We start from the raw sequence: 20,796 nt of genomic DNA on the forward strand, positions 1-20,796 counted from the left end.
TGCATTGAACACCAATGACCAAAAACCAGAGGAACTATGGGATGACATCAAGAACATCATCCATGAAGAAAGCAAAAGGTCATTAAAAAGACAGGGAAGAAAAGACCAAAATGGATGTCAGAAGAGACTCTGAAACATACCCTTGAAGGGAGAGTAGCTAAAGTAAATGGAAAAAATGACAAGATAAAAGAACTGAACAGAAGATTTCAAAGAGCAGCTCAAAAAGACAAAGTCAATTATTATAATGAAAAATGCAAAGACCTGGAGTTAGAAAACCACAAAGGAAGAACATGCTCAGCATTTCTCAACCTGAAAGAACTGAAGAAAAAATTCAAGCCTCAAGTTGTAATACTGAAAGATTCTATGGGCAAAATACTGAATGACACAAGAAACATCAAAGGAAGATGGAAGGAATACACAGAGTCACTGTACCAAAAAGAATTGGTCGATGTTCATCCATTTCTGGAGGTGGAATATGATCAAAAACCAATGGTATTGTAGGAAGAAGTCGAAGCTACACTGAAGGAACTGGTGAAGAACAAGGCTCCAGGAATTGACAGAGTACCCATTGAGATGTTCCAACAGATGGATGCCCTGCTGGAGGCACTCACTTGTCTATGCCAACAAATTTGGAAGACAGCTATCTGGCCAACTGACTGGAAGAGATCCATATTTGTACCCATTCCAAAGAAAAGTGATCCCACAGAATATAGAAATTATCAAACAATATCATTAATATCACATATAAGCACAATCTTGCTGAAGATAATTCAAAAACAGTTGCATCAGTATATTGACAGAGAAATTCCAGAAATGCAAGTTGGATTCAGAAGAGGATGTAAAATGAGGGATATCATTGGTGATATCGGATGGATCTTGGCTAAAAGCAAAGAATACCATAAAGATGTTAACTTGTGTTTTATTGACTATGCAGAGCATTTGATTGTATGAGTCGTAACAAATTATGGATAACATTGAGAAGATTGGGAATTCCAGAACATTTAATGATGCTCGTGAGGAACCTGTACAGACTAGGAGGCTGCTGTTTGAACAGAACAAGGGGATACTGAATGATTTAAAATCAGGAAAGGAATGTGTCAGGGTTGTGTCCTTTAACCATATTTTTTCAATCTGTATGCTGAGCAAATAATCTGAGAAGCTGGACTATATGAAGAAGAGCATGGCAGCACTGGAGGAAGACTCATTAATAACCTGCAATATGGAGACAACACAACTTTGCTTGCTGAAAGTGGGGATGATTTGAAGCACTTACTGATGAAGATTAAAGACTACAGTCTACAGTATGGATTACATACCAGCATAAAGAAACTGAAAATCCTCACAAGTGGACCAATAAGCAGCATCACAATAAATGGAAAAAAGATGGAAGTTGTAAAAGATTTCCTGTTACTTGGTTCCACAATCAACACCAATGGAAGCAGCAGTAAAGACATCAGACAAGATATTGCATTGAACAAATCTGCTGCAAAAGACCTCTTTGAAGTGCTGAAGAGCAAAGATGATTCTTTGAGAACTAAGGTGCACCTAACCCAAGCCATGGTATTTTCAATCACCTCACATCCATATGAAAGCTGGACAATGAGTAAGGAAGGCCCAAGAGTTGGTGCTCTTGAGTTGTGGTGTTAGTGAAGAATACCACAAGCACCATGGACTGCCAAAAGAACTAATAAATATGTCCTGGAAGAAGTGCATCCAGAATATTCCTTGTAAGCAAGATGGTCATACTTTACCTTACCTATTTCGATTGTCAGAAGGGACCATTACCTGGAGAAGGATATCATGCTTGGTAAAGTAGAGGGTCAACAAAAAAGGAGAAGGTCCTCAACTAGATGGACTGACACCATGGCTGCAACGTTAGGCTCAGGTATAGCAGAGAATGTGAGGCTGGCACAGGACCAGGCAGTGTTTTATGCTGTCGTACACAGGGTCACTGTAAGTCAGAGCACCTAACAACAATTAATACTTGCTTTCCTTAAGTAATTACATGAACATTTTCAAATTCTATTTTATTTTTTTTATTATTGTGATTTGGGTGAAAATTTACAGAGCAAATACACTTTCAATACAGCAGTTCACACACACTTTGTCTCATGACACTGACCACAATTTACCACAATGCAACATCTCCCCTCCTACTTCCTCCCGATACTTACCTCTTCCCTGTAACCATCCCTCCATGCACTCCTGTCCCCTGAGCTGTCTCCCTATGCATAAGCAGCCCTTCCTTCTCCCATGCTTGTTCTCTCCAAGGAGTGTATCTACCTCAGGTAAATGTTCAACTCATATGCTTATCTATTGTTTGGCTGGAAGCCACAGGCGTGAGTTCAATCAAATTCTATTTTAGTATCAAGACTACACTCAAGTACACATTTGTACATTAGAAGGAAAATGACAATAGGAATATTCCTGATATTAGGATAACACAAAAGAAGCAAAATCAGTTTGAAATTTAAGACTGATTTAAGCAAAATGTGGTTGAAGACAAAGTGCTGGAAAAAGGGGGTAAGGACAGGTCCAGTAAGAACATACCTCAAAGACATTTGTAAGGGAATTTCATATATTAAAAAGGTACATTTCAAATTACTGGAAATATTAAATGATATTTGATCTTAACTTTTACCTTAGATAAAAGAAATTCCTAACGGATAATCATTTTAAGTGGAAAGTAAAGAGCATAAAATGTAAAAACCCAAATATACAATTTTACAATTTTGGGATGAAGAATAATTCTCCACATCTGCCAACAAAGCTAGAAAACATTTTAGTTCATGAAATTAAAAAAAACCAAAATCACTAAATATAAAAGGCTAGAAAACAAAACTATAATAAACTGTGCAATATGTAACAAGATTCATATCCTTACTGTGTATATGAAACTCTTACCAAACAGTGAGAAAAATATGAGTACCTTTACTTGTGCATATCTCCCGCAAGTGTTAACCCTCTCTTATACTTAATATACTTAAAAACGTGTCTTGAAAGAATCAATTAGCCTAATGTATGCTGATGATATTATGGAAAACATGATACACACTACAGATAGGGAGGAAGCAAATTATCAAGAGCTTTTAAAGTAAACAGAGGAATGTGAATTTGTTGTGTGCGTTATCATAGCCTTAGAGAAAAGATCTAATGAAAAGTGTTTTACTTTGGTTAACTGAATAAATGGATTAAAATAGAGCAAGAGTAAAATTAAGTAGATCAAGAGTAGATGAATAATTCTAGATAAGGGTGAAAGAATTTAAGAAACATCCTGAGAAAGATTAAATACTTTAGAATAAAGTACACTGACTTCCCACTCACCAACTACCTCTTTATCCAACATTTCACATTTACAACAGTAAAAAATTTACTGACTATTCTGCTCATTAATGACCTTTGTCTGGCTGTGATGGTTGAGGCTGTGTGTCAACTTGGCCAAGTCATGATTCTCAGTAGTTTGGCAGTTACATAATGATAGTCATTCATCCTCCATTCTTGCATACGCTGATTTTCACATAATGACCTGCTCTAGAATGTAAACATGTTGGTAAGTGAGGAGTGCATATACTATAACAAAAGATTATAAAAAGAAACTCTAAATTTTAGCCTAGAGTAGTGCTTCTCAAACTTCAGTGTCCACAGGTTTCACTTCGGGATCTTGTTAAAGTGCAGATTCTGATTGAATATAGCTGAGAGTCTGCAGTCTAACCACCTCTCAAGTGATGCTAATGTAATCTGAGATCACATTCTTAAGTAGTAAAGATCTAAGAATTATAGAACAACTTAGATAAAGAGAAGCAATTTCCCCAGAATTCCAGATGATCAAGTGTCCAATCATATGTTTTCATACCATCACATAGCCTTCCTTCTTAGCATTTATCAAAGCTGTAATTTTACATTTATATTTGTGATTATTTGTTCAATGTATTTTCCTCCTTTTTAACTCGGTGTTTTGTTTGGCTCAGTATTTCAGTCTTAATACTTAGCACATATCCAGCACTGAGTATTTGTTTAAGAAATGAATTAATGAATCACAGAAATGCTGTAAGGGAAGATGTTTTGAACACAGAAGGTAAATGAGGGACACACAAGTGAAAAGATACATGCGGACCAGAAGACAAACAAAAGGTTGTTGATGCAGACTAGGTGGCTAACATATTAGATATGAACATAGGTAGTCATGTAGGTAAATTAAAAAAAAAAAAAAAAGAAGATGATGTGAATGCATAAAGAGAGAAGCCTTCTTGGACAAACACGCAGACACAACCTTTCTATATAGAGACAGAAGTCAGATTTCAGTAATTTAAGAAGAAACAAGGTGATAAGGGACAGGAAGTAGCAGTTACAGATATAATTTAAGGTAATATGAGAGCAACTGGGGGAGAGATTTAAAAAAAAAAAATCATGCTGTTTCATTTTTCAGATGAACAGGAAAACACACTTGTGTTTGAACATGCCTGTGGGAGGCAGAATGGCTTATATAAAGAAATGAAGTAGATAATAGAGAGTGGTGGGGACTGAATCAAATCAGAGTATAGACCATATATAAATAGAGCAGCTGACTCTCAGCTCCATCAAAATATTGTTTCATAGGATAAGAACATAGTATTTTCAACAGTTCCAGGTTTTTTTTTTTTTTTTTCCTAAAGAAATGCTAAAAATCTGGACATGTATGTATATTTTCTAATTTGGGTTAAAAAGAAAAAAGAGAGACTGACCTGCAAGGTACCACTTTACATTCTCTGGTCTAAAAGGAATCTCAGAGTTGATCAAGAAGTAAAGAAAAGGTTTGTTAAACAGTACCAAGAATGTGTTTAATATTAAACAGCATAAATATGCAAAGAAGAATAATGCATTATTCCATTACAGCAGAAGAAATAAAGGTTGTACATTGGTTCAGTAAATGTTAAGAGTCCCAGAAACCAACTCAAACCAAACCAAACCAAACCCACTGCCATCGAGTCGATTCTGACTCATAGCAACCCCCTTAGAGTTTCCAAAGCTGTGAATCTTTATAGAAGCAGACTGTCTCATCTTTCTCCCAAACAGCAGCTGGTGGGTTGGAACCACTGACCTTTTGGTTAGCAGCCCAATGCTTTAACCATAGCACTACCAGAGCGCCTTACTAGAAACCAAAGGAAGCATAAAATACAAAGTACAGAAGACAAAGCCAATCTACGTACACAGAAAAAAATTTAGGAAGGGTGAAGTGGGAAGGTTGGAATGAAATGAAGGTCTATCTTTAAAAATGATAGAAAAGTTGGAAAGAACACACAAGTTAGTGAGAAATGAAAATCTTATACAAAAATACAAACATTTTGCATTATAGAAAATTACACATATTCATTTATCTTATTCAAAAGTTGAACAGTAAAGATACTTTTAAAAAATCTTTTATTCTGACAGTATTTAAAAGTAGATAATGATAATAATCTTAAATATTATTGCATATATAATACAAACAATGGAAGAGGACTATTTTGCTTTGAAAACATCCCACAGTTAACAGTAAGAATAAAGAACACTTTCCAGTCAAATTCTGTTCTTGGCCCCTTTGTTAAATTTGCCAAAAATACCTGGAGCCAGTTGAAACAGGAGATAGACACCTACCTGGCCACTTAAATCTATTCTTGATCAATGCCATATTCATACATGCTAAGGAGGAGACAGCAGGTTAATAAATTAATAATCACTATACTAGTCTGGTCTGCATTTAAAACTGAACTAAATGACATAACATTTCAATTTCCTTTCTTATTCAAGAGCTTCAGACATCCTTCAATTTTTGTTCCTGTATGCCTTCAAGTGGATTCCGACTCAAAGGCACAAACATAAAGACAACAGTATTAGTCACTTATTCAAAAGATAATCACTTAGTATTTACTGTATGCCAAGTGCTACACAAAGCATAATGGTAAATATAAAAAATTAATCAGTCATGAATTATGTCACAAAGAAACATATGCCTAATAAAGGAGGTAACAGAAACATACATAAATAACCACTACAATATAAGATAAAACCCCAAAGAGATATAAGTAAAGAATGTATATCCCAGAGAGGAGATAAAAGATTAGAAAAAAAGACTTAACTATTCTAAACAATGATAGCTTCTGTATTTGAAATAAAAAACAAATGTCAGTTCAAACTCTCAGTTTTCCAATCTGTTTCTAACAAGTCACACTGACACACCATTAACACAACTTTACTACTAAACTTTCAAAGCTTAAGAGTCATTCATTCTTAATTTTTCATTATAATTTTATTCAGTTTACATTTATTCCATAGTATCCCTGAAGATGTTCAATTTTCCTATCAAGATTACACAGAATATTTTTTTTTTTACTGAACACAAAAAATTGACAGAAAACTCCCATCTGGTCCTCCTGATTGTTAACCAGAAAAGGCAGAAAAAGATAACTGCCAGGAACAAAGATTTGTATTTCCCAGTTCCATATCTATTGAAATCACTGCAAAGATTGCTAGGTTCAGAAAGAAGTCTGTGTTTGAATGAAATAATCTTTTTAAGTTCTGCACCTAAACCAGTCTCAAGACCTCAAGTACCACAGCTAGGTCCCTGGGTTAGGAACTTACGACTTACTGACAACTCTAACTCAAACTCATACTTGGCCTTTTATGTTTCATAAATTTGCTCACTTTGAAATGACTGAACTATTACTGACAACTCTAACTCAAACTCATACTTGGCCTTTTATGTTTCATAAATTTGCTCACTTTGAAATGACTGAACTAATCGCTACTTACAACAGACTCTTTACAATCATCTTCACTTGCTGCACATGCAGCTTTTAAATCACAAAAAAGGCTTTGAGCCTTTTTTCGCACTAAACCAAAAACCAAAACCAAACCCACTGCCACTGAGTCAATTCCAACTCATAGCGACCCTACAGGAAACAGCAGAACTGCACCATAGTTTCTAAGACTGTAAAACCAACCTTTTGGCTAGCACCTGAATGTTTTAACCACTGCACAACCAGAGTTCCTCACCTGTACTAAAGTAAAGATAAATAAGAACCATTTGCAACTGTCCCAATTTACCTATAAATTCAACTTAAAGACACACTTGGAACAGATTCATTTGTAACCCAGGGACTGTTTATAATCCCATTCTCATTCTCTAGATTAGGCACCTTGACACTTCTGTCAAAAGTAACGGGCATTAGTTTTACAATTATAGAGCTGCTGGGAAATTCTACTTATAACATGATCCCTAGAAAAGCCATCTTCCAAGGGGTTTTACAGATATACAAAATTTTAATAAAAGCATTAAGCGGAAGCAGGAGAGAAGCTAGCACTCGGTTCTCACTGCAAACTTGAGTAAATTAGGTTCACTAACAAGTGAAGGAGAAAATATTCTAAGCATTCTAACAATAGCTTTGCACTTTAATCAATTAAGGAAAAACAAAGAAAGAAAATATCTCTTCACTTGTCATTCTCTTTAGCAGATCACATAAATCTATTAGCATAAAAATGTCTACACACTGTATGAACACTACAGTAAGTATTTACCACAAGTATTATTTTTGTTTACAGAAATAAAATAAATATTAGTGCAAAAATTTAAGCTCTATGAAGGCAGGAAATTTTGTCTTTTCTACTCACTGATCTACCTCTAGATGAACTCTAATCTAACACACAGAAGGCTCTCAATAAGTGTCTCTACCTGAATTGTGCCTAAAACACAGAGGCTCTCAATAAATATTTGCCCTAAGAATTAATGAAGTCAGGAGAAATGTTATTACAACAAGTGTATCCTAAGAATAAATAAAGTATAATACCAACATACTAAGTCAGAAGGTACAGAAAGTGGCAATATTTCAACTACATTAATATGAAGTTCCTTCTGCTCTTTTTCAGTTATCATTAAGAAAAAGTAATTTTGATAAGCTGGTAATTAATAAGTTACCACTCAGTCATATGATCTCAAGTAAGAAGTTAGCTCTCAGTATTACACATTCATTCTATTTAGTGTACATAGTTGTTATTATGCATAACTGAAAACAGAAAGTGAAGAAAAGGCAAGTGGATTAAAAAATATTACTAGATTACGTCTCTCCAACTTTCCTAGCTTTGTAGATCTGAAAGTAACTAATATTTTCCTTTAATAATTTTCTCTACTATTAAATTGCTATAGATACTACTATACAAAACCATCAATATTCTCAAACATTAAATGCTAAGTAAGTAACAATACCAATCGGGCTTTGAATTTTTACTTAAAAAATGAAAAAAAAGATTTTACTTCTCTTACAGATTTATGTTTCATCTCCTACCATGTCATAATTAGCTACTTCCATCTGTCTCCCTCACTATATAGTAACTCCTTGAAAACAATGATCATCTGCTTCATTGTCTCCCTGTTGAATTTTACCTACTCCTGCCTAAATAAAACATATTCCTATTAAAAGAATGTCAATCACTAATAAAACCTGTAATTAAATCTTGACCATTTGTCCAAAAGTAGAGGATCAGATCATCTAATGCCATATACTATGAAAAAAAAAGTATATTTTTTTTTCTTTAAACTTTGAACTAGATTTTCATGTTTGTATTTGAACATAGTTGTATTACAGCTTTAGTCTTAGGGACAATGTATCCCTGAGTTATGGTAGCACAGTGCCTAAGGCATTTGACTGCTAACCAGAAGACTGGTGGTTCAAACCCACCAGCCACTCCTCGGAAGGAAGGTTGGGCAATCTACTTCCATAATGATACCGCCTCGGCAACCCAAGGAGGGGTTGCTGTGAATCAGGTCCAACTCCACAGCACATAACAACAACAACAACATAAGTTATCAGAAACCAATACCAAAGTTACTATAATTTATTTAATGATTAATTACTTTCATAATCAAGAAAGAAAGTGATCCATGTTTTCAAAAGATCCAGTAGGAGAGTAAGTAAACCAGTTGTTAGTGAGTACACTCTGACTCATGGCAACCCTATGTGTGTAAGGGTAGAAATGTGCTCCATAGGTTTTTCAATGGCTGATTTTCTGGAAGGAGATCACCAGGCCTTTCTTCCAAAGTGTCTCTAGGTGGACTCAAAATGCCAACATTTGGTTAGCAGTTGAGTGAATTAACTGCACCACCCAGGGACTCCGGGAGATTAGGCAAGAGCATCAAAATAGTCCATGTACACAGACTAGGCATTCTCTAATAAAGCATAGTGGGGGAACACAAAATCATTAGTTCCTTCTGTCAATTACAAAAGGAGTGCTGATGTGATTTTGACACATTATCTCTAATCACTTCTTATTTCCCTTCAATCAACTAGTAACTATAAATGATTCCTCTAAAAAATAAGAGGAATATTTGAGTAGAAGGATTTTTTTCCAGGAAAATCTGTATCACAGAGAAAGATATGCTCAGGATCTGAACATTATTAAAAATACAGTTATCAGACTTGGTTTTAAATATTTAAAGGTACTAGAAATTTGTATCTGAATTCAATAAAATTAATTCCATAATTATATTTCAGTCCTTTGAAAATGACTTTCTAAGTTATAAATAAATCCAAATAGAAGCTGAAATCACTTATTAAAAAAAAAACGAAAATTCAACTCAACTAGTGATAATGTCTTCAGAAAATGTAGTAAATCTAGAGGGAAAGAGATGTTTATACAGAGACTTTTTAAAAAGGTATTACAATAAAAACTTGCATTATTGTGTCCTGTTAACAAACATAACCACTGATTATTACTGATTCCATACTGTACACTACTGTCCATCAAAACTGCCATCTCACATTTCTGCTACAGGCATCACCTAACAGATTTCCTTATTCATTTAAGAATGAACTAACGATTTCAACCCTGATTTTGATGGCTAATAGCAAAATGCAATAGCTTTTCTCTGAGTTTTACTGAATTGCACTTACACATTAAAAAGTCTGTAACAGTATCACATCTTCCAAAGACATCTCTCCCTCAAAGGCTTTAATAAACTCCTTCCATGTTTGAATTCTATACCTCTAACTATAACTCTCATTCTAGAAAACCATTCTCTCACTTAAACTGAAGTAATCTGAAAACTGCATTCAAACAAAGACTATGACACACCTCCTATCCTCTAACTTCACCATTCACAAGCTTCTATTAAACTACTCCTCTATTAAACTAGTCCTCCCGAAGAGTTTCTATCATTATAAATATTCTGATTACAAATATGCATTATTTTAAATCTCAGTTCTGCCATGTTTACTACCTTGTATTCCTGAACAAGTTACTTCTCTGTGTCTCAGTTTCTTCACCTATAAAATGAGGATAACGGTATCTATACCTCACAGGATAAGAACATTAAATGATTTAATATTCATAAAGCACTTAGAAGAGAGACTGGCACATAGTGCTTGTTATCAATGTTATTTTGATTATTTTCCATTTCACTTAAAAATGTGTATGATTGTCTGCCTTGAGCACTGCGGTCTTTTAAGATCTATCTATATAGGATCAAATGGACAATAACAACTGGAAAGATCAGATAAGGAACTAGGGGGCAGTGAGTTTGTTGATGGAGGAGGAACACCTAGAAATGGAAGATGACAAGTTTCACAAATGGAATATAATCAATGTCATTGAACTGTACGTGCAGAAACTGTTTAAATGGTATGTTACGCTATGTATACCTCAACCAAAAAAATAATTGTTGTTGTTGTGTGCCACTGAGTTGGCTCCAACTCATAGCGACCCCCTCCTTGGATTTCCGAGGCAGTATCACTACGGATGGATTGCCCAACCTTCCTTCCAAGGAGTGGCTGGTGGGTTTGAACCGCCAGCCTTCTGGTTAGCAGTCAAATGCCTTAGGCACTATGCTACCAAAAAATAATTGTTGTTGCTGTTGTTATGTGCCGTAGAGTCGGCCCCGACTCATAGCGACCCCTCCTTGGGTTTCCGAGGCAGTATCACTACAGAAGTAGGATTGCCCAACCTTTAGAACATGAAAAATAATGTATATGATTTCATAACATTATACCTAAGGACATAAGGATATCACTCTATTCATAGCAATTTAAATCCTGTTCAAATCCCTCCTACAATCACACTCCCACAGACACACACACACACATAAAATGTTGCCTGCTAACAAGTGCTTATTGAGGAGGGAAAAAGAAGTATATGAGTATATGGCAAAATGAGTAAAATAGCCATGAAACAGTAACATGTACAAAGTAACAATTTGCCTGCTTCTACTATAAACCAAACACCAAACTCACTGCCATCAAGTCAATTCCGACTCACAGCGATCCCTCCTGGGGTTTCTGAGGACCTATCACTACAGAAGCAGATTACCCAGTCTTCCTCCTGAGGAGTAGCTAGTGGGTATGAACCTCCAGCCTTCTGGTCAGCAGTCAAATGTCTTAAAAAAACAAACTCACTGCCATCGAGTCAATTCTGACTCATAGCGACCCACTTTGGGTTTCCAAGGTGGTAAATCTTTATTGAAGTAGATTGCTCAGTCTTCCTTCGGCAGTGTGGCTGGTGGGTTTGCACTGCCAACCTTCTGGCTAGTAGTCAAATGCCTTAGGCACTATGCTACCAGAACAAAGATAATGCAAAGAATAATTTTTGAGGAACATTTTCTAGAACACATTTAAAATCTGGAACCACTCTGAAAATCTGTCCACTTCTTAGTCCATTCCATTTACCATGAAAAGAATGCTTAATTGAGGTTAGGGAAAAAATGTTCTTTGCACCATTCACTAAAAGTCCTTACATGATCCCAAGTTGTCACTATTTTACAAATGTCACATATTTCAAAAGATCACTCAAGTTTTCATTCACTTGATAAGGAAAACTCCCAAAACATATTAGCAGAGTATCTTGAAATCTTCAATGGCCAATGATCTCTTATAAGGAGAACCTTTCTTATAAAAAGAAATGGTAATACTATATAAAAAAAAAAAAACTGTGGAGTCTATGAAGGAAAAAAAAAAAACCTCACTCCTGTAGAGTCGGATATGACTCACAGAGACCCCTCCTTGCATTTCCAAGGCAGTATCACTTTGGAAGTAGACTGCCCCATCTTCCTTGTGAGGAGTGGCTGGTAGTTTGAACCAACAGCCTTCTGGTTAGCAGTCAAATGCCTTAGGTATTATGCCACCAGAGCTCCCAGATTCTACGCAGAGTTCCTCTAAATTCAGCCCTGTAAATTCATTTTTCCTGAAAATGTAGCATAATTTCCACAAAGCCAGGCATTCTTCCATACCTTAAGAACAAATTTCCCTTACCAATTGCAGGTAATGTTAGAAAAGTAAATTATTTTTATAAATATGCTTTATTTTTAAGTTTCTACAGTGCTTCATAGTAAAATGAAAAGGCATACTTTATAATCAATACAATATTGTTCAACACAAAGCTTAAGTTTTGTTTTGTTCAATACGCCAAGTACTTTTATGAACAGGTGTATTCATAACCATTGATTATTTCTAATATATAGCATTAGTCAAGGTACTCCACAAGATAAGAAAACAATTAAAACACTTTAACTTTCTCATATGAAGCTGAAAACCATCACATTCTTATTGTTACCTTTTAAATGCTTCAGCTGGGTTCCTCTCACATTCTCCAGGTTGCAGGAGACTTTGGACTGCTGGATCCCTTAGCTTGTCCTCGTATCCTTGGAGTAGTCCGCTGCGGCAGATCTGGGCTACTAAACCTCTAACAAACCCTCCAACACACAAAGTATCAGAATCCTGGGCTTTGCAGAAATGAAAGGCCAAAGCTTGGCGATGTAAACCTCTCTGTAAGCTTGTAGGTGAACTTGGCCACAAGAGCTCAGTACATAGGGCTGTCTTGCCACTGCCAGGCCCTCCTACCAACAACACACCCCATGCAGCCCCTTTTCCAGAGACAACACTAGCATTATTCCCAGAATTCATTACAAGGGATGGTGTGTTGACAGCACTATTGCAGCAGTTAGTTTTCTCCTGAAGGCAATGCTGAAGTTTGTGGAAAACCCACTCCCTACAGTAAAACTGCTTCCCCTGAAGTAAACTGGTTTGAGCCATTTTGCAGACTTTCTCTTCCCAAGGATTAGTCATAATAGGTTTCTTATCTTCAATATTTGCTAGAATCCAGATACTTCAACACAGGTCTTTACATCCATTCGGGCATAACTTGCATATTAAGCTGACTCTGAATGACAGAGTAAATAGTCACAGTAAAATTCAACAGCCACAGAGTCCATTTGCAAATAGAATGTGCATGGCTTTATTTGGCTCCTAATTCTTTATCAGCCGAGAATTACATTAGTTTTATTGTTTAACTGATGGAAAAAATGCCTTGTTCCAAAGCTCAGTAACACTTTTCTTATGTTTTGATGGATCACATAACTTCATGGCTAAATCTGGAGTTTATGTGATTGTGAATGTTTCAAGTACACAGATGAGACAGTACATCTGGAAAACTGAAGAGAAAGCCCAATCTTTCAATGTGTACAAAATGCTTCTCCAGATTCCAAGTGTTAATTCTGTATCTGAAAATTAGATTCAGAAAAGGTGTCCATTATGGAAATGTCATCAAAGAGATTACACTTATAGTATTTAGGGAGCTCTGCACTTCTCCTTGAAGAACAGTCATTCAAAATACTAGACCTTGACAGTTTCAGGCATCTGGGCAACTGCCAAGGAACTGTTTCAGATTATGGTCTCTTATTTGGCAAAAATGACAGGCTACTGTTAACATCTTTTTAATTCAAAGCATGAATAAAATGTATTTTTCTAGACAGTGGATTCTTAATGAACCTGTTCACAGGTGTCTTGGTTTTAAGATGTCCGGATAATGAACAATTTCCACAAGTAACTAAAACAAAACAAAACAAACATCTTAGTGCAAAATACCATATATTAAAAGCTTATTTATCAAAGGGTACAATTTACCAGCTAAAGTAATCTCAAAAATCCATATACGGCATCTTTGACACTTTCAAAAAGTTGGACAATTATCCCACCAAATCATAATCACATTTTTCCTCCCATATTTGTCGTCTTTTATGGTTATGCTTCTCACATTTTAATCAAGTTACACGAGATTTTTAAAACCTCGCTGCAGAGAGGGGGTAATGCCGATGCGTGTAAAGGTCTTTCCTACTAGACTGGAGACTAGCTCCAGTTTCTATTCACTGGCAATTCAGCCGTCCAAGTACCGTGTCTATAGTATCCACATTTCTTTGTTGATAGTTTTGGAAATCTTGAAGATCACCAAGGTTGTGGCTGAATGGGAATTAGAATTATTTTTAAGGGAGAAGAGTATTCTTACATGAATGATAAATCTAAACACAAGTACACCTTACTTGTGAATTCTACCTTACTCTTTACTAAGTAATGATGATGGCTTGGAAATGAGGATCAGGAATGGAATCTGCTGCTATGGCCAGAAAAAAGGCTGCTTGGGAGAATGCCTTCTGAGGCAGGAAAAGGATATTAAGGACTGGATTGCTCCTGCGCTGGTGGGTGTTTGCCAAGAGTTCTGGCCTCCAGCTTCAGCTGATACAGACAAAAGGAACTCCGGGATTCCCAGAGACGGGAACTACCTCCAGTTTGAGCCGCCCCAAAGAGCCACAGGGGGGCCACCTCGCAGAGGCAACGGGTGGAGGTGCAGCCTCCATACAGAAGTCTTGCCTTCTAGAAGGCTGGGAGCGCCTCCGCACGCCGCCCCGCCCCGAGATTGGGGTGTGTCTTTTGAAGGGGGAGGGGGTGCCTGAGGTCTTTGCCAATCCCTGAGGAAGGGTCATCTCCCATTTAGGGTCCTGCTCAGCGCCCCAATCCTGCACCCGAGTCCCGTCCCGCCTGGCCCGCGGCGGAGCCAGAACAGAGGTCATGTCTGGGGCTGGAAGCTGGAGAAGGTGAGTCAGGTCGGAGCCCCAGCCTAAGCCCCCGAGCTTCCGACCTGAGGGAGGGGCCTCGCTTCCAACTCCGCTCCGCCACCCCTCGGTTACCTCGGCCCCAGCCGCCGCCGTACCCGCCGCTGCACGGCCGCCACTGCAGACTCTCAGCCTTAGACACTTGCTTTGCAGAGAAGCCGCCAACGCCGCCACCGCTCTCTATACTCCAGCAGCAGTCGCCTCCTCCGTCCAGCCTGAGGAACGCTCCCAGCTCCAGATCCTCCACTTGGCCTCCAGCGACTGCCAGTTCCAGCTGCCCCAGCAGCCTTAGTCGCGCTCCTCCCAACCCCCAACGGCGAACAGCCACCGCCACCGCCGCCGTCAGGGCAGTGACTGTCTCAGGCAGCCCCGGACCGGGTAGGCTCCGCCCCGCCGACCCGCCCGCCCGGACCCAGGCCCCGCCCCCTCCCCGCCGTTCGGCCTTTCTTTGGCCGCTGGCTCCTCCCCTTTCTTTCCCCTCCCCCAACACGCTGGCTGGTCGCTAGCTGTGCTTGGGCGTGTGCAGCCGCTCGGGACCAGCTGCCTGCGCTGCTGGGAGACCTTTTAGTGGGCGGCCTTGGGGCCCCGCCTTTCCCGGGCCGGGCGAAAAACGGGGCGGGGGCGGGGGCTGCGTTCTCACGTCCCCGAGCTCACGCGAGTCGCTACCCCCACCCACCCCATCACCACTCGGCCTTGATCCTTCCTTTGTCTTCCAGACCGGAGGGACTCGCTGGCTTTGGGGGCCGAATTTACTCCTGTGAAGGGCGGTTGGACAGGGAGTTTGCAACTCCTTGCTTCCGTTCTGCACGTCTGGTCTGAGTCTGTTTTCAATCCATAAAATTCCGAGGACGCTTTTCATTACTAAGCCTGGAACAAGAAGGAAAGAACGGGGAAGACTGTTGTGTACGACGATGTTCTCAACCGACTCATTAAAAGATGTGGCCACCACCATATGGAGGATGAAAGCGGGAGTGACTGAGTCTTAGGTCCCTGACCCGCGGGGTCCACTACTGAGGCAAAGTCCTTGGTCGAGGTCAGAATGTAGAGCCAGATGAAACGCCCTAGAAGACCTGCCCACGGCCAGTTACTTACCAGACAGCCCAGTTGTTTGCACACATGGACCTGGTTTATTTAGATTCTAAATTTCTGCTGAAAAAAAGTACTATCAACTGGTGGAGTAGAAAATGTTATTTTTATTATTTTTTATTGTTTATTTTAAAACCAACAGAGCTGTCCATCCCCATTCCCCATTAATTTGAATGTTTTTATTTCCATGTATATTAAGCCAATTTCCCATCTTAGGAATTTCAAAATACAGCTACCACATTGAACTAGAAAGACAACTATATAGATCCTGCTTGTGCTTACTGCTCCATATTGTTTACTCCTAGCCCATCCAGCATTTGAGGCTTCTGGATCTTAGTAATTCAGCTAAGAACTTGAATTCATGTACCCTGAATTGTGGAGGTATTTTGCAAAACGCCAGTTTAGGCAGAACATCAGAAATTGCCCAGAATTAAAAAGATGAAAACTGACTTTTAAAAACTAGAATTTTAAATTGTTTGCTTAAGCAATTTTAATTACCACTTAGCTTGTTTGACATGCAGCTTTATAGTCACTGAATACTTTGACTCCTTCTGTTTTCATAGTTAAACTTAAGTTTAGAGAAAATTTGAAGTAAGAAATATATGCTTTATATTGTCATTCCCATTAAACCATTTGCTAATACAAAAATATTTCCCTATTGGGAAATTAAAATACCAGAAACTTTTGGTGAGTGTGCTGATCTTTTTAAATACCTAACCTCCATATTGAAATGCTGTTTTTAATCACATTGCAGTAACTAAGCTGTAATTAATCTTTAGACCTATTTAAAAATATGTGTATATATATTGCTTTGAAATGCCCAGTACATTTTACTTTATAGCTTTCTGTTTTCCCCAGGAGAAAAGCTTCTAGAGAGAAGGGACTATGCCCTACACGTCATGTATTTCCATTTAGCAAGATTCCCTGCATGTATATCTGCTCTATCATACCACAGTCTCTTTAATTAGAGACTTCCTATGCAGAGGATATTATGTAGAGCATTGTGGCAAGCTATAATGATGGATGAGCCACAATTTCTTATAGTCTAGGAGGCATTCCTTTAGGAATGTCCATGTAGCTCCCTAGCTTTTGATATGAATCAATGATTTTTTTTTAAGCCTTTTTCATCTTCTCACAAGCAAATTGCTGCCTTTAAGGCTCTCTCTTACCAAAATTCTGAAATCTCCACTGTTGGACAGGGAATTTTATATATATAAATAAGGTGGCCAAATATTGACCAAACCACGACATTTTATTCTTCTTCTTGTCAGCCGGATTTAATTTTTGGTTGAAATTCAATGAATCAACAAACAAATTGATTTGGGATACTTGTTCCTGAGTACACTGCTTGTAAACACTCACTGTCCTTGTCATTATTTGAGGTTTTGAGAGACCTGTGGCATGTTTTTATTGAGTGCCATCTAGCCAATTTTTTTGGGGGGGGGTATCTGGGTAAAGTTGACAGAGCAAATTCATTATCCATACAACAGTTTACATGCATTTTATTTCATGACTGCAATCCCCACAAGCAACCGCTCTCTTCCCACTTTCTCTCTGTAGTCCTTCTCTGTGTCCTTCTTTCCTATGCACTCCTGCTCTCTGAGCTATGTAAGTATACAAATACTGCCCTTCTGATCACCCGTGGTTGGATAATTATAAGGAGTGCACCTACCTGGTGTAAATGCTCATGCCTGTCTATATTGTATGCCTGTCTATATTGTTAGGTTGGAAGCCACTGAATTAAGTTCAATTCCAGGCCCAAAAGGTGACTAGGGACCATAGTTTCCAGGGTGTCACCAATCTCTGTCACACCTGTAAACTCAGTACTTATGATTTTGAGGCCTCAGTCACTACTCAACAAAGTACCAGACCAGGGCATTTTCGAGAATGAAAGAGTCACTAAGGGTAATTAAGGAGCTCTAGTAGCACAGTGCCTCAGGCATTTGACTGCTAACCAGAAGTCTGGCAGTTCAAACCCATGATCCAAATTTGGAAGACAGCTACCTGGCCAACTGACTGGAAGAAATCCATATTTGTACCCATTCCAAAAAAAAAGGGTGATCCCACAGATTGTGGAAATCATCAAGCAATATCATTAATATCACACAAAAGTAAAATCTTGCTGAAGATAATTCAAAAACATATACAGCAGTATATTGACAGAGCACTTCCAGAAATGTTAGCTGGATTCAGAAGAGGACATGGAACAAGGGATATCATTGCTGACGTCAGATGGATCTTGGCTGAAAGCAAAGAATACCAGAAAGATGTTTACTCGTGTTTTACTGATTATGCAAAAGCCTTCAATTGTGTGGATCACAACAAATTATGAATAACACTGAGAAGAATGGGAATTCTAGAACACGTAATTGTGTGCTTATGAGGAAACTGTACATGGTCTAGGAGGCTGCCATTCAAACAGAACAAGGGGATACTGCATGGTTTAAAATTAGAGAGTGTGTCAGGGTTATATCCTTTCACCATAGTTATAATCCGAGAAGCTGGACTGTATAAAGAAGAACATGGCATCAGGATTAGAGGCAGACTCATTAACAATCTGTGATATGCAGATGACACAACCTTGCTTACTGAAAAGGAAGATGACTTGAAGCATTTACTGACAAAGATTAAAGACTACATGCTTCGGTATGGATTATACCTCAACATAAACAAAATGCAAATCCTCACAACTGGACCAATAAGCAGCATCACAATAAATGGAGAAAAGACTGAAGTTGTCAAAGACTTCATATTACTTGGTTTACAATCAATACCAATGCAAGCAGCAGTCAAGGCATCAGAGGATGTATTGCAGTGGGCAAATTGGCTGCAAAAGACCTCTTTCAAGTGCTGACGAGCAAAGTTGTCTGTTTGAAGACTAAAGTGCACCTAACTCAAGCTATGGTATTTTCAATCACCTCATATGCCTATGAAAGCTAGACAATGAATAAGAAAGACCAAAGAACAGTTTATGGTTTTGAATTGTGGTATTGGTGAAGAATACTGAAAGTACCATGGACTTTCAGAAGAACAAACAAATCTGTCCTGGAAGTGCAGCCAGAATGTTCCTTGGAAGCGAGAATGGCCAGACTTCGTCTCACATATTTTGGTCCCTGTTGTCAGAAGGGCCCAATCCCTGGAGAAAGATACTATGCTTAGTAAAGTGGAGGGTCAAGAAAAAAGGGGAAGGCCCTCAATAAGATGGATTGGCACAGTGGCTGCAACGATGGGCTCAGGTATAACAAGGATTATGATTCTGGCACATGACCAGGCAATGTTTTATTCTGTTGTACATAGGGTCGCTATGAATTGGAGCTGACTCCATGGCACCTAACAACAACAAGGATAAGTAAATTGTGCAATTTTTAGATATTTATTGAATGGCAAGTTGGTTTTGTTAGGTAGAGCTACTAAATATTTCTTTTCAAAAACTTTTAAAAAAATAACAATAGCATATAAAATATATTAAAATCATTTAAAAAATCAATTATCTGAATGTTAAAAACAGTACAAGCAGAGTATTCAATCTTAGTACATATTCACATAATTTAATCAGTTTCTTACCCATATCCTTTCCGATACCTGTACAAGGTTGTTTTTGTTCTTAGGTGCTGTCGAGTCAGCTCCAACCCATAGCAGCCCTATTTACAACAGAACGAAACACTGCCTGGTCCTGTGCCAACCTCACAATCCTTGCTGTATCTGAGCCCATTGTGGCTGCCACAGTATCGATCCATCTGGTTGCGAGCCTCCCCATTATCACTGATGCTCCACTTTACCAAGCATGATATCCTTCTCCAGGGAATAATCCCTTCTGACACATGACCAAAGTAGGTCAGACAAAGTCTAGCCATTCCCACTTCCAAGGAGCATTCCGGCTGCACTGCTGCCAGGACAGATTTATACTTCTGGCAGTCCATGGTACTTTCTGTTTTCTTCTCAAACACCACAACTCAAAAGCATCAACTTTTCTTCATCTTCCTTATTCATTGTCTAGCTTTCGTAGGCATATGAGGTGATTGAAAATACCATAGCTTGAGTTAGGTGCACCTTAGTTTTCAAAGAGACAACTTTGCTCATCAGCACTTGAAAGAGGTCTTTTGCAGTCAATTTGCCCACTGCAATACATCCTCTAAGGTTTTGACTGCTGCTTCGATTGATGTTGATTGTGGAACCAAGTAATATGAAATCTTTGACAACTTCAATCTTTTCTCCCATTTATTGTGATGCTGCTTATTGGTCCAGTTGTGAAGATTTTCATTTTGTTTCTGTTGAGGTATAATCCATACTAAAGAGTGCAGTCTTTAATCTTTGTCAGTAAGTGCTATAAGTCATCTTCCCTTTCAGTAAGCAAGGTTGTGTCGTCTGCATATCACAGGTTGTTGATGAGTCTACCTCCAATCCTGATGCCATGTTCTTCTTCATACAGTCCAGCTTCTTGGATTATTTGCTCAGCATACAGATTGAATAGTATGGTGAAAGGTTACAACGCTGACACACTCTCTAATTTTAAACCATGCAATATCCCCTTGTTCTGTTTGAATGACATCCTCCTGGACTATGTACAGTTTCCTCATAAGCACACAATTGTGTGTTCTGGAATTCCCATCCTTCTCAATGTCATCCATAAGTTGTTGTGATCCACACAATTGCAGGCTTTTGCATAGTCAATAAAACACAAGTAAATATTTTTCTGGTATTCTTTGCTTTGAGCCAAGATCCATCTGACATCAGCAATGATATCCCTTGTTCCATGTCCTCTTCTGAATCCAGCTTGTGTTTCTGGAAGTTTTCTGTCAATATACTGCTGTATATGTTTTTGAATT

The 20,796-nt window shown here is 38.2% G+C and overlaps 1 protein-coding gene across 1 annotated transcript in view; it reads right to left on the bottom strand.

The window, feature by feature from the left end:
* The window catches only part of ANKRD50 (ankyrin repeat domain 50), a 96,331-nt gene extending 83,267 nt beyond the window's left edge, over positions 1-13,064 (bottom strand). The window contains exon 1 of the mRNA XM_007946463.2: positions 12,553-13,064. Within this exon, the coding sequence (XP_007944654.1) occupies positions 12,553-13,064 (512 nt within the window). The remainder of the gene's footprint in view (positions 1-12,552) is intronic.
* Positions 13,065-20,796: the final 7,732 nt, after the last annotated feature.

Source organism: Orycteropus afer, unplaced genomic scaffold (genome assembly GCF_000298275.1).
Source record: "Orycteropus afer afer isolate SDZICR_OR568_19922 unplaced genomic scaffold, OryAfe1.0 scaffold00162, whole genome shotgun sequence".
Classification (NCBI taxonomy): Eukaryota; Metazoa; Chordata; class Mammalia; order Tubulidentata; family Orycteropodidae; genus Orycteropus; species Orycteropus afer.